This window comes from Pecten maximus, chromosome 7 (assembly GCF_902652985.1).
Source record: "Pecten maximus chromosome 7, xPecMax1.1, whole genome shotgun sequence".
Classification (NCBI taxonomy): Eukaryota; Metazoa; Mollusca; class Bivalvia; order Pectinida; family Pectinidae; genus Pecten; species Pecten maximus.
In genome coordinates this window covers 46,194,648-46,222,460 of record NC_047021.1, presented here as the reverse complement: position 1 = coordinate 46,222,460, position 27,813 = coordinate 46,194,648, and the positions used below count along the sequence as shown (strand labels likewise).

The 27,813-nt window shown below is 40.1% G+C and overlaps 1 protein-coding gene across 1 annotated transcript in view; it reads right to left on the bottom strand.

The window, feature by feature from the left end:
• LOC117330988 (DDB1- and CUL4-associated factor 1-like) overlaps nucleotides 1-27,813 on the bottom strand; it is a 225,087-nt gene that overhangs the window by 45,587 nt on the left and 151,687 nt on the right. The window contains exons 27-33 of the mRNA XM_033889585.1: nucleotides 26,575-26,641; nucleotides 21,368-21,439; nucleotides 20,289-20,345; nucleotides 18,266-18,357; nucleotides 16,741-16,822; nucleotides 8,832-9,065; nucleotides 1,577-1,667 (exon numbers count right to left, since the gene is read on the bottom strand). Coding sequence (XP_033745476.1) covers nucleotides 1,577-1,667; nucleotides 8,832-9,065; nucleotides 16,741-16,822; nucleotides 18,266-18,357; nucleotides 20,289-20,345; nucleotides 21,368-21,439; nucleotides 26,575-26,641 — 695 coding nt within the window. The remainder of the gene's footprint in view (nucleotides 1-1,576; nucleotides 1,668-8,831; nucleotides 9,066-16,740; nucleotides 16,823-18,265; nucleotides 18,358-20,288; nucleotides 20,346-21,367; nucleotides 21,440-26,574; nucleotides 26,642-27,813) is intronic.

Sequence of the window (27,813 nt, the reverse complement as noted above, 5' to 3'; positions counted from 1 at the left end):
TATCTCCTTAGTTTGAACACATATTTATACCTTCTTGAGCAAGTTAAAAGATTCTTACAGGCTGGACAAGCTGATAGTTCTTTTTCTGATCATTCCTTTCACATAGGAGCAGATACTTAGGTGATACCCTGATACCCAATATGTGATTGTGTATATTTGTATGGTACTTATATCTGAATTTCAGACATAACTATACGTCTTTTCAACAACTACATACATTTCTATGGGGCTTTTGTGTCTATACAGGCTGCTGTACCATGTATTTTATTGACACTGGCAGCATTCTCTTTTGCCATTCAATTCTTGTGGAATTTTTCACCCTAAATTCAGTATGTATATTTTTGGGCTATTTGTGTTTGTATATATAAATATATATATATATCTGTATGTAGTTACGTATACACCATTAGAGGTATTGTCTAAGTGAGGCCGTAGCTATGTACCTATAGATGTAGTTCCCCTTCTATCATGGTTTCATACCTAGGTCTACATAGGGAAACACCTCGAGTCACGTACATTCTTTACGGTCACTTCTCTTATACTACAGCGAGATCGCTCGCATTCGTTTGAGATCCCTCAATGACTCTGTATTGGTGGACTGATTCCTCCTCTCTGTCAGTACTGTGTGAGTCTTTGTACCTGCAGACGTAGCCCTATGTCAAGCCATGTATGACTTTCATACCTGCTAAGGGTTCTACTTCCAATGCCACGTACCTACATTCACGCTGCTGACTTTTGCCTTAGTGGATCACTCACTTGATAGTTCAGTATTGTTGTATACATATCTATAGTGTATTTCTGTATTGTTTGTTCTATCTTGTACGAGTAGTTTTAGGAGAGTTATATCAGCTTAAACAGCCCCAACAATGCCAAACTTTACCTATAGTGTTACTAATAATCTCAACAAGTCATGTAATCTTTAATGTATTTACTTTTGTTTGTTTTGTATAAAAGCAGACAAAACTAGAACTGTCGCCAGGATGGCTAACTAATACCCCGCAATCTGCACAAGTCAATGGTGAATTGGAACTGTTAATTAAAGGCTAAGATAACCCAGTAATATAGTGACCAGTTACCATAGCAACCATAATTTGGAGAAAAAGAAAGTGGCATGCACATCTACACATGGTCATTTATATTTGTGTGAAATCTCATTGGAATTGGCCCATTGGTTTAGGAGGAGTTGTCGGACAACGGACGACGGATGGACAATGATACGGACAAGATCGACTTATGGGGTGTAGTCATTTGTCTGAAAACCTGTGGGGTGCAAGGCACAAGTTTTAATTTGATATGGACATCACATTTAATTTCCGTTCATTCTGTCGCTAAAAAAGCACATGCGCAATGAGATTTAATGATAAATTATGGGAGAAAACAAATTTACATTAAATTTCCTCTTCTATAGGAGCATGACGAAGATTTTTGCACAGAATGAATCGCTAATTCACCCCACAAGTATATCTGAGTGAGTGCGGCCAGATAACCTGATTCCAGTATACCCCCCTGACTTTGTTGTGGGGGTATAACTATCTGATTTCACAGCTTAATTATAAAAATAATAATACAAACTCACCGTACATGATGTTGCCATTGTTGTTAAAATGAATTTGACACTGGTCGAGTGCTGGAACTGTATGAAGAAGGTGATAGGTCCTGATATCCCACTAATACAACAGTTAAGGATTAAAAATACTTCTGTATTGTGAGATATGATACAGACAGTTCTAACATGTAGTATTGATCAAAATGATACCATAAGTCCTGATATTGATCCACTGATACAGACAGTCCTGGTATTGGCCACATTATACAGACAGTTCTGGTATTGGCCACATTATACAGACCAGTCCTGGTATTGGCCACATTATACAGACAGTCCTGGTATTGGCCACATTATACAGACAGTCCTGGTATTGGCCACATTATACAGACAGTTCTGGTATTGGCCACATTATACAGACAGTCCTGGTATTGGCCACATTATACAGACAGTTCTGGTATTGGCTATATTATACAGACAGTCCTGGTATTGGCCACATTATACAGACAGTCCTGGTATTGGCCACATTATACAGACAGTCCTGGTATTGGCCACATTATACAGACAGTTCTGGTATTGGCCACATTATACAGTCCTGGTATTGGCCACATTATACAGACAGTTCTGGTATTGGCCACATTATACAGACAGTTCTGGTATTGGCCACATTATACAGACAGTTCTGGTATTGGCCACATTATACAGACAGTCCTGGTATTGGCCACATTATACAGACAGTTCTGGTATTGGCCACATTATACAGACAGTCCTGGTATTGGCCACATTATACAGACAGTTCTGGTATTGGCCACATTATACAGTCCTGGTATTGGCCACATTATACAGACAGTTCTGGTATTGGCCATATTATACAGACAGTCCTGGTATTGGCCACATTATACAGACAGTTCTGGTATTGGCCACATTATACAGACAGTCCTGGTATTGGCCACATTATACAGACAGTCCTGGTATTGGCCACATTATACAGACAGTCCTGGTATTGGCCACATTATACAGACAGTTCTGGTATTAGCCACATTATACAGACAGTTCTGGTATTGGCCACATTATACAGACAGTTCTGGTATTGGCCACATTATACAGACAGTCCTGGTATTGGCCACATTATACAGACAGTCCTGGTATTGGCCACATTATACAGACAGTCCTGGTATTGGCCACATTATACAGACAGTTCTGGTATTGGCCACATTATACAGACAGTTCTGGTATTGGCCACATTATACAGACAGTCCTGTATTGGCCACATTATACAGACAGTCCTGGTATTGGCCACATTATACAGACAGTCCTGGTACTGGCCACATTATACAGTCCTGGTATTGGCCACATTATACAGACAGTCCTGGTATTGGCCACATTATACAGACAGTCCTGGTATTGGCCACATTATACAGACAGTTCTGGTATTGGCCACATTATACAGTCCTGGTATTGGCCACATTATACAGACAGTCCTGGTATTGGCCATATTATACAGACAGTCCTGGTATTGGCCACATTATACAGACAGTCCTGGTATTGGCCACATTATACAGACAGTTTTGGTATTGGCCACATTATACAGACAGTCCTAGTATTGGCCACTTTATACAGACAGTCCTGGTTTTGGCCATATTATACAGACAGTTCTGGTATTGGCCACATTATACAGACACTCCTGGTATTGGCCACATTATACAGCCAGTCCTGGTATTGGCCACATTATACAGACAGTTCTGGTATTGGCCACATTATACAGACAGTTCTGGTATTGGCCACATTATACAGTCCTGGTATTGGCCACATTATACAGACAGTTCTGGTATTGGCCACATTATACAGACAGTCCTAGTATTGGCCACATTATACAGACAGTCCTGGTATTGGCCATATTATACAGACAGTTCTGGTATTGGCCACATTATACAGACACTCCTGGTATTGGCCACATTATACAGCCAGTCCTGGTATTGGCCACATTATACAGACAGTTCTGGTATTGGCCACATTATACAGACAGTTCTGGTATTGGCCACATTATACAGTCCTGGTATTGGCCACATTATACAGACAGTCCTGGTATTGGCCACATTATACAGACAGTCCTGGTATTGGTCACATTATACAGACAGTTCTGGTATTGGCCACATTATACAGTCCTGGTATTGGCCACATTATACAGACAGTTCTGGTATTGGCCACATTATACAGACAGTTCTGGTATTGGCCACATTATACAGACAGTTCTGGTATTGGCCACATTATACAGACAGTCCTGGTATATTGGCCACATTATACAGACAGTTCTGGTATTGGCCACATTATACAGACAGTCCTGGTATTGGCCACATTATACAGACAGTTCTGGTATTGGCCACATTATACAGTCCTGGTATTGGCCACATTATACAGACAGTTCTGGTATTGGCCACATTATACAGACAGTCCTGGTATTGGCCACATTATACAGACAGTTCTGGTATTGGCCACATTATACAGACAGTTCTGGTATTGGCCACATTATACAGACAGTCCTGGTATTGGCCACATTATACAGACAGTTCTGGTATTGGCCACATTATACAGACAGTCCTGGTATTGGCCACATTATACAGACAGTCCTGGTATTGGCCACATTATACAGACAGTCCTGGTATTGGCCACATTATACAGACAGTTCTGGTATTAGCCACATTATACAGACAGTTCTGGTATTGGCCACATTATACAGACAGTTCTGGTATTGGCCACATTATACAGACAGTCCTGGTATTGGCCACATTATACAGACAGTCCTGGTATTGGCCACATTATACAGACAGTCCTGGTATTGGCCACATTATACAGACGGTTCTGGTATTGGCCACATTATACAGACAGTTCTGGTATTGGCCACATTATACAGACAGTCCTGTATTGGCCACATTATACAGACAGTCCTGGTATTGGCCACATTATACAGACAGTCCTGGTACTGGCCACATTATACAGTCCTGGTATTGGCCACATTATACAGACAGTCCTGGTATTGGCCACATTATACAGACAGTCCTGGTATTGGCCACATTATACAGACAGTTCTGGTATTGGCCACATTATACAGTCCTGGTATTGGCCACATTATACAGACAGTCCTGGTATTGGCCATATTATACAGACAGTCCTGGTATTGGCCACATTATACAGACAGTTTTGGTATATGCCACATTATACAGACAGTCCTAGTATTGACCACATTATACAGACAGTCCTGGTATTGGCCATATTATACAGACAGTTCTGGTATTGGCCACATTATACAGACACTCCTGGTATTGGCCACATTATACAGCCAGTCCTGGTATTGGCCACATTATACAGACAGTTCTGGTATTGGCCACATTATACAGACAGTTCTGGTATTGGCCACATTATACAGTCCTGGTATTGGCCACATTATACAGACAGTCCTGGTATTGGCCACATTATACAGACAGTCCTGGTATTGGCCACATTATACAGCCAGTCCTGGTATTGGCCACATTATACAGACAGTTCTGGTACTGGCCACATTATACAGTCCTGGTATTGGCCACATTATACAGACAGGTCTGGTATTGGCCACATTATACAGACAGTCCTGGTATTGGCCACATTATACAGACAGTCCTGGTATTGGCCACATTATACAAACAGTCCTGGTATTGTCCACATTATACAGACAGTCCTGGTATTAGCCACATTATAAAGACAGTTCTGGTATTGGCCACATTATACAGACAGTCCTAGTATTGGCCACATTATACAGACAGTCCTGGTATTGGCCATATTATACAGACAGTTCTGGTATTGGCCACATTATACAGACACTCCTGGTATTGGCCACATTATACAGCCAGTCCTGGTATTGGCCACATTATACAGACAGTCCTGGTATTGGCCACATTATACAGACAGTCCTGGTATTAGCCACATTATACAGACAGTTCTGGTATTGGCCACATTATACAGACAGTCCTAGTATTGGTCACATTATACAGACAGTCCTGGTATTGGCCATATTATACAGACAGTTCTGGTATTGGCCACATTATACAGACACTCCTGGTATTGGCCACATTATACAGCCAGTCCTGGTATTGGCCACATTATACAGACAGTTCTGGTATTGGCCACATTATACAGTCCTGGTATTGGCCACATTGTACAGACAGTCCTGGTATTGGCCACATTATACAGACAGTCCTGGTATTGGCCACATTATACAGACAGTCCTGGTATTGGCCATATTATACAGACAGTTCTGGTATTGGCCACATTATACAGACAGTCCTGGTATTGGCCATATTATACAGACAGTTCTGGTATATTGGCCACATTATACCGACAGTCCTGGTATTGGCCATATTATACAGACAGTCCTGGTATTGGCCATATTATACAGTCCTGGTATTGGCCACATTATACAGACAGTCCTGGTATTGGCCATATTATACAGACAGTTCTGGTATATTGGTCACATTATACAGACAGTCCTGGTATTGGCCACATTATACAGTCCTGGTATTGGCCACATTATACAGACAGTCCTGGTATTGGCCATATTATACAGACAGTCCTGGTATTGGCCACATTATACAATTCTGGTATTAGCCACATTATACAGACAGTTCTGGTATTGGCCACATTATACAGACAGTCCTAGTATTGGCCACATTATACTGACAGTCCTGGTATTAGCCATATTATACAGACAGTTCTGGTATTGGCCACATTATACAGACAGTTCTGGTATTGACAACATTATACAGACAGTTCTGGTATTGGCCATATTATACAGACAGTCCTGTATTGGCCACATTATACAGACAGTTCTGGTATTGGCCACATTATACAGACAGTTCTGGTATTGACAACATAATACAGACAGTCCTGGTACTGGCCACATTATACAGACAGTCCTGTAATGGCCACATTATACAGACAGTTCTGGTATTGGCCACATTATACAGACTGTCCTGGTATATTGGCCACATTATACAGACAGTTCTGGTATTGGCCACATTATACAGTTCTGGTATTAGCCACATTATACAGACAGTTCTGGTATTGGCCACATTATACAGACAGTCCTAGTAATGGCCACATTATACAGACAGTCCTGGTATTGGCCATATTATACAGACAGTTCTGGTATTGGCCACATTATACAGACACTCCTGGTATTGGCCACATTATACAGCCAGTCCTGTTATTGGCCACATTATACAGACAGTCCTGGTATTGGCCACATTATACAGACAGTCCTGGTATTGGCCACATTATACAGATAGTCCTGGTATTGGCCACATTATACAGACAGGTCTGGTATTGGCCACATTATACAGACAGTCCTGGTATTGGCCACATTATACAGACAATCCTGGTATTGGCCACATTATACAGACAGTCCTGGTATTAGCCACATTATACAGACAGTTCTGGTATTGGCCACATTATACAGACAGTCCTAGTATTGGTCACATTATACAGACAGTCCTGGTATTGGCCATATTATACAGACAGTTCTGGTATTGGCCACATTATACAGACACTCCTGGTATTGGCCACATTATACAGCCAGTCCTGGTATTGGCCACATTATACAGACAGTTCTGGTATTGGCCACATTATACAGTCCTGGTATTGGCCACATTGTACAGACAGTCCTGGTATTGGCCACATTATACAGACAGTCCTGGTATTGGCCACATTATACAGACAGTCCTGGTATTGGCCATATTATACAGACAGTCCTGGTATTGGCCATATTATACAGTCCTGGTATTGGCCACATTATACAGACAGTCCTGGTATTGGCCATATTATACAGACAGTTCTAGTATATTGGCCACATTATACAGACAGTCCTGGTATTGGCCACATTATACAGTCCTGGTATTGGCCACATTATACAGACAGTCCTGGTATTGGCCATATTATACAGACAGTCCTGGTATTGGCCACATTATACAATTCTGGTATTAGCCACATTATACAGACAGTTCTGGTATTGGCCACATTATACAGACAGTCCTAGTATTGGCCACATTATACTGACAGTCCTGGTATTAGCCATATTATACAGACAGTTCTGGTATTGGCCACATTATACAGACAGTTCTGGTATTGACAACATTATACAGACAGTTCTGGTATTGGCCATATTATACAGACAGTCCTGTATTGGCCACATTATACAGACAGTCCTGGTATTGGCCACATTATACAGACAGTTCTGGTATTGACAACATAATACAGACAGTCCTGGTACTGGCCACATTATACAGACAGTCCTGTAATGGCCACATTATACAGACAGTTCTGGTATTGGCCACATTATACAGACAGTCCTGGTATATTGGCCACATTATACAGACAGTTCTGGTATTGGCCACATTATACAGACAGTCCTGGTATTGGCTACATTATACAGCCAGTCCTGGTATTGGCCACATTATACAGACAGTCCTGGTATATTGGCCACATTATACAGACAGTCCTGGTATTGGCCACATTATACAGACAGTCCTGGTATTGGCCACATTATACAGACAGTCCTGGTATTGGCCACATTATACAGACAGTCCTGGTACTGGCCACATTATACAGACAGTTCTGGTATATTGGCCACATTATACAGACAGTCCTGGTACTGGCCACATTATACAGACAGTTCTGGTATATTGGCCACCCTTTTTATTGCAGTGATGGTTTTACCACTCCCAAGGATGCTTCTGAATAAATTTGGACAAATTCCATCATTAGTTGTTCATAACTAGTAGCGATTAAAAGGACTTCACCTATATTTCCCCAAATTGGCTATACCCCTCCTGCCCTAGAAGGACCAGAGTCACCATTTAAGCAAAATTTGTTCATCTCCCCCAAAGGATGCTTCAGACCAAATTTGGTTGTTCACTCGTTCATGACAAGCAGAGAACTATTATGTTTCCCCTCCTGGGCCTCGCCCCTCCGGCCCCTGGACAAGTAGAGAACTATTATATTTCCCCTCCTGGGCCTCGCCTCTCCGGCCCCTGGACAAGTAGAGAACTATTATATTTCCCCTCCTGGGCCTCGCCCCTCCTGCCCCTGGACAAGAGGAGAACTATTATGTTTCCCCTCCTGGGCCTTGCCCCTCCTGCCCCTGGACAAGAAGAAAACTATTATGTTTCCCCTCCTGGGCCTCTCCCCCCCCCCCCCCCCCCCCCCCCCCCCCCATTTTAGCATTATAAAAAAGTATAATTGTACAGTAAGGAAAGGATACAACTTCCGAGTTGATGATGATTTCCAGTCCCATTGGATGAAATACTCCACTCACGAACTGGTTAAATTTGTCAAACTTGTGAATAGACTTCCCTGATCGCACATCCCATAATACGCCATCATTGAGCACCATGTCGTCTGTAGGGTTAAAAGTGGCACGATTTAGCTGGTAGTTGTTGGCCTTGTTGGCGTCATACAGCTTCAGCAACTGACGACCTGTGGTTACGTCATAAATCTGTGGAACAAGGTCAAGAAGATTCAAGATGACGTGATAGTAAAATTGTAGTAACAATTACTAAACTACTAAACTGTAAAAGCATAAAATTTCATTGGGGATTTTATTTCTTTTATTTGAAAATTGAAATCCTGACAATATCTTGACAACACCAACTAGAAATGTCATCCAGAGGGCCAGCTCATACCCCCCCGCCCCTCTGTTGAAGATTTTCCAACAAAACCTGTTTTTAGTGAAAGGGTTACATGGCAACCTAAATTTGTGGGGAAAAAACCTGCATGCATACATTATGAGTACCTAACATTCCTTTAATTTTTCAAATGGAATCGCTTGATAGCTATATAGGAGTTGTCCGAGTTGTCTTGACAAAGTATTCCACCAGAATATGGGTATGGAAACCTTGTATATGTAACCATGGAAACCAAAAATTGTGGGGAAAAAACCTGCATGCACATTTACACATGGTCCCTATCACTCCTGTGTAGTTTGGGGGGGATGGAGGGGTTATAGAAAACCCAACCTAATATACCCATCATGCCACATGATCAATATCAGGTCACTGTGCCTCACGGTTTTTGATGGATACAGCATCAGGCTTAAGGACAGGTGACCTTACACAGTGGTGCAGCAACTATTCATTCAAACTTGGTAGACCATCTTCCCAGCATGCTACATACTTACACAGACAGTGTTATTAACAGGACTATAGTAACTTACACAGACAGTGTCATTAACAGGACTACAAGAGGCCCAGAGGGCCTGTATCGCTCACCTGGATTTCATGAGATATGAAACAAGAATGATTAAGTATATTTGTCACTGGTATTGCTATGTCAATATATCATAGGCATTTTATATTGGTACGTAAGGATTTGATGTCAAAAAATGCATTAATCCATGAAATAAAATTAACTTTTGGCACAACCCCATAGGGATGCTACCACACAAATGTGAGTGATATCCGTTGCTTGGTTTCAGAGAAGAAGTCACTAATATCAATATAGCCCAATTGACCACATTTGGCCCCGCCCCTAAGGCCCCCGGGAGGGGGTCAGCTCCATCATTTGTACAATTTTTAATCCCCACCCCATAGTGATGCTACCAGGCAAATATGAGCGATATCCATCGCTTGGTTTCAGAGAAGAAGTCATTTATATTAAGAGAGCCAAATTGACCCCTTTTGGCCCCGCCCCTCAGACCCCTTGGGGGTCAGCCCCACCATTTGTACAGTTTTGAATCCCCACTCCATAGGGATGCTACCAGGTAAATATGAGTGATATCCATTGCTTAGTTTCAGAGCAGAAGTCGTTTATATCAATTCTGTAAAACTGACCCCTTTTGGCGCCGCCCCTCAGACCCCAGGGGGTCAGCCCCATCATTTGTACAATTTCAAATTCCTACCCCAAGGTGATGCTACCAGTAAAATATGAGAGATATCCATTGTTTGGTTCCAGAGAAGAAGTCAATTATATGAATATAGCCCGATAGACCACATTTGGCCCCGCCCCTCAGGACCTTGGGGGGTCAGTCCCATCATTTGTACAATTTTAAATCCCAACCCCATAGTGATGCTACCAGGCAAATATGAGTGACAGGCATTGCTCGGTTTCAGAGAAGAAGTCGTTTATATCAATATAGCCAAATTGACCACATTCAGCACCACCCCTCAGGCCCCTGGGGGGTCAGCCCCATCATTTGTACAATTTTGAATCCCCACCCCATAATGATGCTACCAGGCAAATATGAGCGATAGTCATTGCTTGGTTTCAGAGAAGAAGTCGTTTATATCAATATAGCCAGATTGACCACATTTGGCCCCCGCCCCTCAGGCCCCTGGGGGGTCAGCCCCATCATTTGTACAATTTTGAATCCCCACCCCATAGTGATGCTACCAGGCAAATATGAGTGATAGCCATTGCTTGGTTTCAGAGAAGAAGTCGTTTATATCAATATAGCCAGATTGACCACATTTGGCCCCGCCCCTCAGGCCCCTGGGGGGTCAGCCCCATCATTTGTACAATTTTGAATCCCCACCTCATAGTGATGCTACCAGGCAAATATGAGTGATAGCCATTGCTTGGTTTCAGAGAAGAAGTCGTTTATATCAATAGCGCAAAAATGACCCCTTTTGGCCCCGCCCCAGAGGCACCCAGGGGGTCAGCCCCATCATTTGTACAATTCTGAGTCCCCTACCCATAGGGATGCTTCTGACCAAATTTGGTAAAATTCTGATGTGTGGTTATGAAGAAGAAGTCCATTGTTGACGGACGGACGGACGACGGACGACGGACGCAACGGTATGGCATAAGCTCACCTTGGTCCTTCAGACCAGGTGAGCTAATAACTGACACAGACAGTGTCATTAACAGGACTATAACGACCTACACAGACAATGTCATTAACAGGACTATAATGACTTAGAGAGTGTCATTAACAGGACTATAATGACTTAGAGAGTGTCATTAACAGGACTATAATGACCTACACAGACAGTGTCATTAACAGGACTATAATGACTTAGAGAGTGTCATTAACAGGACTATAATGACTTAGAGAGTGTCATTAACAGGACTATAATGACTTAGAGAGTGACATTAACAGGACTATAATGACCTACACAGACAATGTCATTAACAGGACTATAATGACTTAGAGAGTGACATTAACAGGACTATAATAACTTACACAGACAGTGTCATTAACAGGACTATAATGACTTACACAGACAGTGACATTAACAGGACTATAATGACCTACACAGACAGTGTCATTAACAGGACTATAATGACTTAGAGAGTGTCATTAACAGGACTATAATGACTTAGAGAGTGACATTAACAGGACTATAATAACTTACACAGACAGTGACATTAACAGGACTATAATGACCTACACAGACAGTGACATTAACAGGACTATAATGACTTACACAGGCAGTGACATTAACAGGACTATAATGACCTACACAGACAGTGACATTAACAGGACTATAATGACTTACACAGGCAGTGACATTAACAGGAATATAATGACCTACACAGACAGTGACATTAACAGGAATATAATGACCTACACAGACAGTGTCATTAACAGGACTATAATGACTTAGAGAGTGACATTAACAGGACTATAATAACTTACACAGACAGTGTCATTAACAGGACTATAATGACTTACACAGACAGTGACATTAACAGGACTATAATGACCTACACAGACAGTGTCATTAACAGGACTATAATGACTTAGAGAGTGTCATTAACAGGACTATAATGACTTAGAGAGTGACATTAACAGGACTATAATAACTTACACAGACAGTGACATTAACAGGACTATAATGACCTACACAGACAGTGACATTAACAGGACTATAATGACTTACACAGGCAGTGACATTAACAGGACTATAATGACCTACACAGACAGTGACATTAACAGGACTATAATGACTTACACAGGCAGTGACATTAACAGGAATATAATGACCTACACAGACAGTGACATTAACAGGAATATAATGACCTACACAGACAGTGACATTAACAGGACTATAATGACTTACACAGGCAGTGTCATTAACAGGATTATAATAACTTACACTGACAGTGACATTAACAGGACTATAATGACTTACACAGACAGTGACATTAACAGGACTATAACGACCTACACAGACAGTGTCATTAACAGGACTATAATGACTTAGAGTGTCATTAACAGGACTATAATGACTTAAACAGAGAATGTCATTAACAGGACTATAATGACTTAAACAGACAGTGTCATTAACAGGACTATAATGACCTACACAGACAGTGTCATTAACAGGACTATAATGACTTAGAGAGTGTCATTAACAGGACTATAATGACTTAGAGAGTGACATTAACAGGACTATAATAACTTACACAGACAGTGACATTAACAGGACTATAATGACCTACACAGACAGTGTCATTAACAGGACTATAATGACTTACACAGGCAGTGACATTAACAGGACTATAATGACTTACACAGGCAGTGTCATTAACAGGACTATAATGACCTACACAGACAATGTCATTAACAGGACTATAATGACTTAGAGAGTGTCATTAACAGGACTATAATGACTTAGAGAGTGACATTAACAGGACTATAATAACTTACACAGACAGTGACATTAACAGGACTATAATGACCTACACAGACAGTGACATTAACAGGACTATAATGACTTACACAGGCAGTGACATTAACAGGACTATAATGACCTACACAGACAGTGACATTAACAGGACTATAATGACTTACACAGGCAGTGACATTAACAGGACTATAATCACCTACACAGACAGTGACATTAACAGGACTATAATGACCTACACAGACAGTGTCATTAACAGGACTATAATGACTTACACAGACAGTGACATTAACAGGACTATAATGACCTACACAGACAGTGACATTAACAGGACTATAATGACTTACACAGGCAGTGACATTAACAGGACTATAATGACTTACACAGGCAGTGACATTAACAGGACTATAATGACTTACACAGACAGTGTCATTAACAGGACTATAATGACTTACACAGACAGTGACATTAACAGGACTATAATGACTTACACAGGTAGTGACATTAACAGGACTATAATGACTTACACAGGCAGTGACATTAACAGGACTATAACGACTTACACAGACAGTGACATTAACAGGAATATAACGACTTACACGGACAGTGACATTAACAGGACTATAACGACTTACACAGACAGTGACATTAACAGGACTATAATGACCTACATAGACAGTGTCATTAACATGACTATAATGACCTACACAGACAGTGACATTAACAGGACTATAATGACCTACACAGACAGTGTCATTAACAGGACTATAATGACTTACACAGACAGTGACATTAACAGGACTATAATGACTTAGAGAGTGTCATTAACAGGACTATAATCACCTACACAGACAGTGACATTAACAGGACTATAATGACTTAGAGAGTGTCATTAACAGGACTATAATGACTTACACTGACAGTGACATTAACAGGACTATAATGACTTACACAGACAGTGTCATTAACAGGACTATAATGACTTACACAGACAGTGACATTAACAGGACTATAATGACTTAGAGAGTGTCATTAACAGGACTATAATGACCTACACAGACAGTATCATTAACAGGACTATAATGACTTACACAGACAGTGACATTAACATGACTATAATGACTTAAACAGACAGTGACATTAACAGGACTATAATGACTTACACTGACAGTGACATTAACAGGACTATAATCACCTACACAGACAGTGTCATTAACAGGACTATAATGACTTAGAGAGTGTCATTAACAGGACTATAATCACCTACACAGACAGTGACATTAACAGGACTATAATGACTTAGAGAGTGTCATTAACAGGACTATAACGCCTTACACTGACAGTGTCATTAACAGGACTATAATGACTTACACAGACAGTGACATTAACAGGACTATAATGACTTAGAGAGTGTCATTAACAGGACTATAATGACTTACACAGACAGTGTCATTAACAGGACTATAATAACTTAGAGAGTGTCATTAACAGGACTATAATGACTTACACAGACAGTGTCATTAACAGGACTATAATGACTTACACAGACAGTGTCATTAACAGGACTATAATGACCTACACCGACAGTGACATTAACAGGACTATAATGACCTACACTGACAGTGTCATTAACAGGACTATAATAACTTACACTGACAGTGTCATTAACAGGACTATAATGACTTAGAGAGTGTCATTAACAGGACTATAATGACTTACACTGACAGTGACATTAACAGGACTATAATGACTTACACAGACAGTGTCATTAACAGGACTATAATGACTTACACAGACAGTGACATTAACAGGACTATAATGACCTACACAGACAGTGTCATTAACAGGAATATAACGACTTACACGTGCAGTGACATTAACAGGAATATAACGACTTACAGGGACAGTGACATTAACAGGACTATAATGACTTACACAGGCAGTGTCATTAACAGGACTATAATGACCTACACAGACAGTGTCATTAACAGGACTATAATGACCTACACAGACAGTGTCATTAACAGGACTATAATGACTTAGAGAGTGTCATTAACAGGACTATAACGACTTACACTGACAGTGTCATTAACAGGACTATAACGACTTACACGGACAGTGTCATTAACAGGACTATAATGACCTACACAGACAGTGTCATTAACAGGACTATAATGACCTACACAGACAGTGTCATTAACAGGACTATAATGACCTACACAGACAGTGTCATTAACAGGACTATAATGACTTACAATGACAGTGTCATTAACAGGACTATAATGACCTACACAGACAGTGTCATTAACAGGACTATAATGACTTACAATGACAGTGTCATTAACAGGACTATAATGACTTACAATGACAGTGTCATTAACAGGACTATAATGACTTACACAGACAGTGACATTAACAGGACTATAATGACTTACACAGACAGTGACATTAACAGGACTATAATGACCTACACAGACAGTGACATTAACAGGACTATAATGACTTACACAGACAGTGACATTAACAGGACTATAATGACTTACACAGGCAGTGTCATTAACAGGATTATAATAACTTACACTGACAGTGACATTAACAGGACTATAATGACTTACACAGACAGTGAAATTAACAGGACTATAACGACCTACACAGACAGTGTCATTAACATGACTATAATGACTTAGAGAGTGTCATTAACAGGACTATAATGACTTAAACAGAGAATGTCATTAACAGGACTATAATGACTTAAACAGACAATGTCATTAACAGGACTATAATGACTTAGAGAGTGACATTAACAGGACTATAATGACCTACACAGACAGTGTCATTAACAGGACTATAATGACTTACACAGACAGTGACATTAACAGGACTATAATGACTTAGAGAGTGACATTAACAGGACTATAATGACCTACACAGACAGTGACATTAACAGGACTATAATGACTTACACAGACAGTGTCATTAACAGGACTATAATGACTTAGAGAGTGTCATTAACAGGACTATAATGACTTAAAAAGAGAATGTCATTAACAGGACTATAATGACTTAAACAGACAATGTCATTAACAGGACTATAATGACTTAGAGAGTGACATTAACAGGACTATAATGACCTACACAGACAGTGACATTAACAGGACTATAATGACTTACACAGACAGTGTCATTAACAGGACTATAATGACTTAGAGAGTGACATTAACAGGACTATAATGACTTAGAGAGTGACATTAACAGGACTATAATGACTTAGAGAGTGACATTAACAGGACTATAATGACCTACACAGACAGTGACATTAACAGGACTATAATGACTTACACAGACAGTGTCATTAACAGGACTATAATGACTTAGAGAGTGACATTAACAGGACTATAATGACTTAGAGAGTGACATTAACAGGACTATAATGACTTAGAGAGTGACATTAACATGACTATAATGACCTACACAGACAGTGACATTAACAGGAATATAATGACTTACACTGACAGTGACATTAACAGGAATATAACGACTTACACGTGCAGTGTCATCCCTGGTGCCAATGATCCTGTCTTCAATGTGCTTACTAAACTCGACATAGTAATCTTCAAATGAATACCTGAAACAGAAAGAGATATTTCATCATAAACCAACTCAAATCATTGTTTTGTTATTTGTTTCACACTCTCAAAACACAGGTAACTTTATGCTAACCACCACAACACAGGTAACTTTACACTGACCCCACAACACAGGTAACTTTACACTCATCCCCACAACACAGGTAACTTTACACCCCCCCCCCCCCCCCCCCCCCCCACAACACAGGTAACTTTACACTCCCCCCCCCCCCCCCCCCCCCCCCCACAACACAGGTAACTTTACACTCCCCGCCACAACACAGGTAACTTTACACTCCCCGCCACAACACAGGTAACTTTACACTCATCCCCACAACACAGGTAACTTTACCTCCCCCCCCCCCCCCCCCCCCCAAAACACAGGTCACTTTACACTCATCCTCACAACACAGGTAACTTTACACTCACCCCCCCCACAACACAGGTAACTTTAACACTCCCCCCCCCCCCCCCCCCCCACAACACATGTAACTTTACACTCCCCCCCCCCCCCCCCCCCCCCCCCCCCCCACAACACAGGTAACTTTACACTCATCCCCACAACACAGGTAACTTTACACTCATCCCCACAACACAGGTAACTTTACACTCATCCCCACAACACAGGTAACTTTACCTCCCCCCCCCCCCCAAAACACAGGTAACTTTACACTCATCCCCACAACACAGGTAACTTTACACCCCCCCCCCCCCCCCCACAACACAGGTAACTTTACACTCATCCCCACAACACAGGTAACTTTACCTCCCCCCCCCCCCCCCAAAACACAGGTAACTTTACACTCATCCCCACAACACAGGTAACTTTACACTCACCCCCACAACACAGGTAACTTTACACTCACCCCCACAACACAGGTAACTTTACCTCCCCCCCCCCCCCCCCCCATCCACAACACAGGTAACTTTACACTCATCCCCACAACACAGATAACTTTACCCCCCCCCCCCCCCCCCCCCCCACACACACACACAACACAACACAATCACAATACCAATGATAGTGACCTCTGACCTGATGGCAGTGACTCCTTATACAATTGTGAGCAAATATGCTTCATTCTGTCATAACAAAATTTTCATCAAGCCAAATTCTATTTTGACCTTTGATTTTGTGACCTTGACATTTGGTCAGTTGACTCTTTGTTTTATTCTAACATATACAGCTTCATAGTGTAACAATAAAATATTCATTAGTGAAATAATTAACTTCATATTTGAATGAAAGCATAAGATGATTTGACTATTATACCCAAATTTTTGGGTAATAGTAAAATCTGTTGACCTATAAGTGACCTCTAAGTGACCTTTAAGTGACCCCTAAGTGACCTCTAAGTGACCCATAAGTGGCCTATAAGTGACCTCTAAGTGACCTATAAGTGACCCCTAAATGACCCCTAAATGACCTCTAAGTGACTTACTTGCTGTCAAGGTTATCTCCATAAGACCAGAGACAGGATCCTGGCATGTTTTCCCATTCAATCTCAAATGAAGTCAGAATCAAGCCGCCATCCTGGAGATCAAATCAAAATGTTATATACCTACATTCAATATCTCAACAAGAGGCCCAAGGGCCTTAACGGTCATCTGACTCTAAAAACCCTTGTACTGTTGTAGTATACATACTCAGCAGCAAGTATGGCGGCCATTGTGGATTTCAGACCGACAAGAAAAAAATAACAACACTTGGTCATGGTCATTTCAGGTTAGTTGCGCAATCATGTTACAAAATGGCCACCGTGGCTGCCATGTCAAAGTTTTAACAAGGCCGAAAAATAAGAATACTTTGTTGGCTCCCCTTTCTAAACATCCTCACCAATTCCCAGTTCAATGGCAACAGTGGAACTGAAGACGAAGTTAACAAGAGGCCCATGAGCCTTAACGGTCACCTGATTTTTGAAATATTTTGACACTTTTTAACCTGACCCATCAGTCTAAGGGATCAGTCAGGGCCAACATGTGCATACCATTAAGCAGTCATCCCATGCTGATAATGTTAACAAATTTAGAATGAATTTCAAAACAAATAAAACAAATGATAGTAAAATATGTGAATTCCCTATAACTATATTAAAGTTTATCCCCTCCCATGGGGCAAATGTGAGACCCCAGGGTCATGAAATTCACAATTTTGGTAAAGCACCTTAAGACCCTTCCATCTATGAAAGTATTTGATTCTACCTTTTCTGAGAGTAGAGAAGAAGATTTTTGAAGTTTTAGTCAATTTGACCCTTATTGGCCCAGCCCCTCAGGCCCCTATGGGGATAGGGACCATATAATTCACAATTTTAGTTGACCTTTAGCTATAGAAGCTCCCTGCCACTAGTATACTGTGACATGTGTCACCCCACTAGTATACTGTGACATATGTCACCACACAAGTATACTGTGACATGTCACCCCACTAGTATACTGTGACACGTGTCACCCCACTAGCATACTGTGACACGTGTCACCCCACTAGCATACTGTGACATGTGTCACCCCACTAGCATACTGTGACATGTGTCACCCCACAAGTAAACTGTGACATGTGTCACCCCACTAGTACACTGTTACATGTGTCACCCCACTAGTACACTGTGACATGTGTCACCCCACTAGTGTACTGTGACATGTGTCACCCCACTAGTCTACTGTGACATGTGTCACCCCACAAGTATACTGTGACATGTGTCACCCCACTGGTATACTGTGACATGTGTCACCCCTCTAGCATACTGTGACATGTGTCACCCCTCTTGTATACTGTGACATGTGTCACCCCACTAGTATACTGTGACATGTGTCACCCCACTAGTATACTGTTACATGTGTCACCCCACTAGTACACTGTGACATGTGTCACCCCACAAGTATACTGTGACATGTGTCACCCCACTAGTATACTGTGACATGTGTCACCCCACTAGTATACTGTGGAATGTGTCACCCCACTAGTACACTGTGACATGTGTCACCCCACTAGTGTACTGTGACATGTGTCACCCCACTAGTATACTGTGACATGTGTCATCCCACTAGTATACTGTGACATGTGTCACCCCACTAGTATACTGTGACATGTGTCACCCCTCTAGTATACTGTGAAATGTGTCACCCCACTAGTATACTGTGACATGTATCACCCCACTAGTATACTATGACATGTGTCACCCCACTAGTATACTGTGACATGTGTCACCCCACTAGTATACTGTGAAATGTATCACCTCACTATTATACTGTGACATGTGTTACCCTACTAGTATACTGTGACACGTGTCACCCAACTAGTATACTGTGACACTTATCACCCCACTAGTATACTGTGACATGTGTCACCCCACTAGTATACTGTGACACGTATCACCCCACTGTATTTAGAGAACATTTGAACATCATCAATCAACTTCTGTTGGTAAATCACCTCCATTATCCTCAGATAATAATTCAGTTACTTACCCTGGATGGCTGACAGTTATTTATTGGTGAAGTGTGAGCACGTAAGCTGACTGGTTCCTGAAATTACAAGTAAACAACCTTAAACTACTTTATAGTTTTATACTTGATACCGGCAACTTTTTCATCAATCTGTTTTTTGTTTCGAACCCTTTTTTTGTCAATGAGTTTTTTCTTTTTTTCTGTTTTTTGTTTTGAACCCCTTTTTTGTCAATGATTTTTTTGCTTTTTTCTGTTTCTTGTTTCTAACCCTTTTATTTAACAATGAGTTTTTTTCTGTTTTTTGTTTCTGCTATCAGCATTGATACAATTGAAATTCCTATCTTGCTTAAAGGAATGTGTTATGTACATATTAAGAATAAATTCATTGTGATCATTTAATATAACAAGAGGCCCATTTTGCCTGCATTGCTCAGTTGAATATTTCAGTAATTATGGCAAATCACACTTTTTTATATGCCTCTCAGTACCATATATTTCTGTCAACTTTTTCCTTAAAAACAAAATTAAGGGGTTCTGGATCCAAAGAAATCTGAAAGCACACTAGATTACTGACAGGTCATCCAGGGCCTTGTCATGGGGCTATCTAGAAGAAGTTAATTGTTTAAGGATTTTAGCACATTTGATCGCTGTGACCTTGAATGAAGATCAATGTCAATTATTGTTGCCCTTTACCCCAGAATGCTACAAACCAAATATCAGCTCTCAGGGCGCTTGGTAATCAAGACGAAGTTGTTTAAAGATTTTAGCATATTTAACCCCTGTAACCTTGAATGAAGGTCCATGTGAACAAACAAGCTATTTCATCCCAGCATGTAGACTGGCCCCCTGTCTCTAGAATATTAAAACTATAAATGAAATTGTGCTTTATGATTTTGATCCCTAGGATATGTCTGATTCTAGTTTCAAACTAGGGGCAGATAATCTGGTATTAGAATTTAGCTTGGCAATTCTTAAAAAAAAAAAAAAATTAGGGTCTGTTGGCCAGTCTACCCAGCATGCTCCAAACCCAATATCAGGTCTCTAGGCCTGTTGATAATTGACAAGTTGAAAATGTAAATTGTGTCAAAATGTGTACTCACCTCATCCATCATGACATTGAACAACTTCAGATCCCCGGTGTATGTTCCTAGTATCAGATGCTGCTGTGTTGGCTACAAAAACATAAATTATATCTATATTTTTTATAGCACTTGTCCCTCTGACTTCTAATTTTCAATTAAACAAGAGGCCCAGAGAGCCTGTATCACTCACCTGTATGGATTTGACCAGACATCAAAATATAACCATGTTCAGTTTGTTATTGGCTCTACTTAAACATTGCCATATATGGTTAAGGGGAAGGGAATTCAACTGTTTCAAAGGTAACTAGAACTGTCGCCAGGATGGCTGACTAATACCCCCGCAATCTGCACGAGACAATGGTGAATTGGAACTGTTAATTAGAGGCCAACTAAGATAACCCAGTAATATAGTGACCAGTTGCCATAACAACCACAATTTTGAGAAAAAGAAAGTGAGATGCACATCTACACACTGTCCTCTATATATGTGTTAAGTTTTATTGAAATTGGCCCTTCGGTTTAGGAGGAGTTGTCTGGACAAACTAGTTATGGTTCTTATCAGAAAACCTGTTTATAGAGACCAATTGCCATAGCAACCATAATTTTGAGAAAAAGAAAGTGGCATGCACATCTACACATGATCATTAATATGTGTGTGAAGTTTCATTGGAATCGGCCCAGTGGTTTAGGAGGAGTTGTTTGTCCGGACAAAATGCGTCTACAGACGGACGGACGGACGGACGGACGGACGGACGGACAGACGGACAGACGGACAGACAACCTGATTCCAGTATACCCCCCTAACTTCGTTGCGGAGGTATAAAAACCAAGAAACAAAGTCCAGACTCCCTACGGGTAGGAAACTACCTCAGGGATTGTTTTTATTTTGTTTAAAAGATCCCCCTTTTTACATCAAGATTATATTAACAAAGTATGCCTTGATGTCAAGCAATATATGGTTATGGGGGTGGGATCTATATAATTACAAAGATATTACATAGAAACCATGTCTATAGGGGTGGGGATATTTATAGTTACAAAGATATTACATAGAAACCATGTCTATAGGGGTTGGGATCTTTACAAAGATATTACAAAGAAACCATGCCTATAGGGGTTGGGATCTATATAGTTACAAAGATATTACAAAGAAACCATGTCTATAGGGGTGGGGATCTATATAGTTACAAAGATATTACATAGAAACCATGTCTATAGGGGTTGGGGATCTATATAGTTACAAAGATATTACATAGAAACCATGTCTATTGGGGTGGGGATCTATATAGTTACAAAGATATTACATAGAAACCATGTCTATAGGGTTGGGATCTTTACAAAGATATTACATAGAAACCATGTCTATAGGGATGGGGATCTATATAGTTACAAAGATATTACATAGAAACCATGTATAAAGGGATTGGGATCTATATAGTTACAAAGATATTACATAGAAACCATGTCTATAGGGGTGGGATCTATATAATTACAAAGATATTACATAGAAACCATGTCTATAGGGGTTGGGATCTTTACAAAGATATTACATAAAAACCATGTCTATAGGGTTGGGGATCTATATAGTTACAAAGATATTACAAAGAAACCATGTCTATAGGGTTGGGGATCTATATAGTTACAAATATATTACATAGAAACCATGTCTATAGGGGTGGGATCTATATAGTTACAAAGATATTACATAGAAACCATGTCTATACGGTTGGGGATCTATATAGTTACAAAGATATTACATAGAAACCATGTCTATACGGTTGGGGATCTATATAGTTACAAAGATATTACATAGAAACCATGTCTATAGGGTTGGGGATCTATATAGTTACAAAGATATTACATAGAAACCATGTCTATAGGGTTGGGGATCTATATAGTTACAAAGATATTACATAGAAACCATGTCTATAGGGTTGGGATCTTTACAAAGATATTACAAAGAAACCATGTCTATAGGGTTGGGATCTTTACAAAGATATTACAAAGAAACCATGTCTATAGGGGTGGGGATCTATATAGTTACAAAGATATTACATAGAAACCATGTCTATAGGGGTGTGGATCTATATAGTTACAAAGATATTACATAGAAACCATGTCTATAGGGTTGGGGATCTATATAGTTACAAAGATATTACATAGAAACCATGTCTATAGGGATGGGGATCTATATAGTTACAAAGATATTACATAGAAACCATGTCTATAGGGTTGGGATCTTTACAAAGATATTACAAAGAAACCATGTCTATAGGGTTGGGATCTTTACAAAGATATTACATAGAAACCATGTCTATAGGGGTGGGGATCTATATAGTTGCAAAGATATTACATAGAAACCATGTCTATAGGGTTGGGATCTTTACAAAGATATTACATAGAAACCATGTCTATAGAGATGGGGATCTATATAGTTACAAAGATTTTACATAGAAACCATGTCTATAGGGGTGGGATCTATATAGTTACAAATATATTACATAGAAACCATGTCTATAGGGGTGGGATCTATATAGTTACAAAGATATTACATAGAAACCATGTCTATACGGTTGGGGATCTATATAGTTACAAAGATATTACATAGAAACCATGTCTATAGGGTTGGGATCTTTACAAAGATTACATAGAAACCATGTCTATAGGGATGGGGATCTATATAGTTACAAAGATATTACATAGAAACCATGTCTATAGGGATGGGGATCTATATAGTTACAAAGATATTACATAGAAACCATGTCTATAGGGGTGGGGATCTATATAGTTACAAAGATATTACAAAGAAACCATGTCTATAGGGGTGGGGATCTATATAGTTACAAAGATATTACATAGAAACCATGTCTATAGGGGTGGGGATCTATATAGTTACAAAGATATTACATAGAAACCATGTTTATAGGGGTGGGGATCTATATAGTTACAAAGATATTACATAGAAACCATGTCTATAGGGGTGGGGATCTATATAGTTACAAAGATATTACATAGAAACCATGTCTATAGGGGTGGGATCTATATAGTTACAAAGATATAAGATAGAAACCATGTCTATAGGGGTTGGGATCTATATAGTTACAAAGATATTACATAGAAACCATGTCTATGGGGGTGGGGATTTATATAGTTACAAAGATATTACATAGAATAGAAACCATGTCTATAGGGTTGGGATCTTTACAAAGATATTACATAGAAACCATGTCAATAGGGGTGGGGAAAAACAGTTCAGGGTGTGTAACCACCAATCGCCCTCATCAGTCCCCCAATAATAATACGGCCTAATCCAGGGTTGCCACCTCTCACATCCTTAGTGAGAGATATTGAAAGCTTTCTCCCATGAATACCTCTCTCATGCTATGCGAGACAAAATCTCGTGTTTTTCAGTTTAATGATTATTTTCGATTTCTTCACTTTCGATTTCAATCTCATGGGTCATCAATCATAAGTGGTGCAGATTGTTGAATTTCGCTACGAGTCGAACTTGATGCCATATTGTTTTGGTTAGAAATGGGCCGTGGCTTAAGGCGATGGATCATGGTTATATCGCAGATTAGAACATTGGTCCGTAACCAATCAAAACATGCATTGCAAACAAATCGTGTTAGAATAAGAAATTGAATTAGATAAAATGATTGAAAAATCGTTAATTAGACCTAAACCAAAAATTAAAAAAAAAAATCAATAAATAAAACAAGAGATCCCAGAGGGATCTTGGCGCCCACCATTGAATGATCTTTATAGGTTCCATGTCAGATTGATCTTTTCTCTACTTTTCCCTTCCTCTGAGTCTTACTAATCTGTGTAAATTCAGAAACAGCCCTCTAGTACTTTTCAAACAAGGGGAACCTATATATAAAATTTAAGATTTAGCGATAATGGCTGTCTTTCGGCCATGTTGTTTTTGGATTGGTCCCAAAATGCAACACCAGGGACCATGAAATTTGTGAAAGATCCCTTCAGTACCTTCTGAAAAATAGCGATAACAAACTTCAATTGTCAACATCCAAGATGGCTGCCTGTCAGCCATGTTGTTTTCCGATTGGTGTCAAAATGCAATATGCATAACTAGGCACCAAGGGCAACCTACATATGAAATTGGAGAAAGATCCCTTCAGTACTTTCTGAGAAATAGCGATAACAAACTTCAGTTGTCAAAATCCAAGATGGCTGCCTGTCGGCCATGTTGTTTTTCGATTGGTCTCAAAATGCAATATGCATAACTAGGCACCGAGGGGAGCCTACATATGAAATTTCAGAAAGATCCCTTCATTAGTTTTTGAGAAATAGCGATAACAAACTTCAATTGTCAAAATCCAAGATGGCCGCCTGTCGGCCATGTTGTTTTCCGATTGGTCTCAAAATGCAATATGCATAACTAGGCACCAAGGGGAACCTATGTATGAAATGGGAGAAAGATCCCTTCAGTACTTTCTGAGAAATAGCGATAACAAACTTCAATTGTCAAAATCCAAGATGGCTGCCTGTCGGCCATGCTGTTTTCCGATTGGTCTCAAAATGCAATATGCATAACTAGGCACCAAGGGGAACCTATGTATGAAATCGGAGAAAGATCCCTTCAGTACTTTCTAAGAAATAGCGATAACAAACTTCAATTGTCAAAATCCAAGATGGCTGCCTGTCGGCCATGTTGTTTTCCAATAGGTCTTAAAATGCAATATGCATAACAAGCACCAAGGGGAACCTATATATGAAATTTGAGAAAGATCCCTTCTGTACTTTCTGAGAAATAGCGATAACAAGAATTGTTAAGGGACGGACGGACGGACGGACGAACGGAGGGACGGACGGACCACGGACCACGGATGCAGGGCGATTTGAATAGCCCACATGGTGGGCTAAAAATCCTGTAATATTTAACATAGATACATGTATATGTAAAATGAAAGACAATCTTATCAGAATAATAAAACAATTTATGGTACTTTCTGATGAAAATCACTCGACAAAAACAATTTCATGTCGTTAAACTGTTGCCGCGCTAATTCTCTGGCATTGATCAATCTCTTGGCGGGAGATCTCCTCCCATTTTGGTATCTCAAGAGTGTGGCAACCCCGATGATCAACTCAGGACTCATCACAAACAATGCAGTAAGGTCATGTCTCTCATATGTAATACTGAGGATATTTACATTAATATTGGGTTTATATCACATGACAGAATTTCAACATTTACTTACCGAAAAAGCACAACATGTAAAGCCCATGTTATCATCGCCATCTTTGAAAGTTTTGATGGGTCGAAATCTGTTAACAGGAAAAGTTTGTTAATAACCTAGAAATATCAGTCATATCAAACATTTTTTCAAACATTTAATAGTGTGTTACTGTTATTTATATACAATGGAACTAATCCGACTTTTCGTGAGGGTATAATTAAGGTAGAGTAAAGATGTCGTTTGATTACGTACAGACGAGCCTATCCCAATATCCTTGCCCACTTGTCGCGAGGGTATAATTAAGGTAGAGTAATGATGTTGTTTGATTATATATACGTACAGACGAGCCCATCCGAATATCCTCGCCCACTTGTCGCGAGGGTATAGTTAAGGTAGAGTAAAGATGTTGTTTGATTACGTACTGACGAGCCTATCCAGATATCCTTGCCCACTTGTCGCGGGGGTATAATTAAGATAGGGTAAAGATGTTGTTTGATTACGTACAGACGAGCCCATCCCAATATCCTCGCCCACTTGTCGCGAGGGTATAATTAAGGTAGAGTAAAGATGTTGTTTGATTACGTACAGACGAGCCTATCCAGATATCCTTGCCCACTTGTCGCGGGGGTATAATTAAGATAGGGTAAAGATGTTGTTTGATTACGTACAGACGAGCCCATCCCAATATCCTCGCCCACTTGTCGCGAGGGTATAATTAAGGTAGAGTAAAGATGTTGTTTGATTACGTACAGAGAGCCTATCCCAATATCCTCGCCCACTCGTCGCGAGGGTATAATTAAGGCGGAGTAATGATGCTGTTTGATTACGTACAGACGAGCCTATCCCAATATCCTCGCCCACTCGTCGCGGGGGTATAATTAAGATAGAGTAAAGATGTTGTTTGATTACGTACAGACGAGCCTATCCCAATATCCTCGCCCACTTGTCGCGAGGGTATAATTAAGGTAGAGTAAAGATGTTGTTTGATTAGGTGCAGACGAGCCTATCCAGATATCCTTGCCCACTCGTCGCAGGGGTATAATTAAGGCGGAGTAATGATGTTGTTTGATTACGTACAGACGAGCCTATCCCGATATCTCGTCGCAAGGGTATAATTATAAGCCTGTAATAAGCATAGGGGATCAACAGTTGAAATTTAATAAGTAGGATGTTGGTTTATTACATGACAATGAAATTTCACTTATTAACATTTATGTTTTCACTAAAATTAAATGAACATGGGTGCATGGCTTTATCATC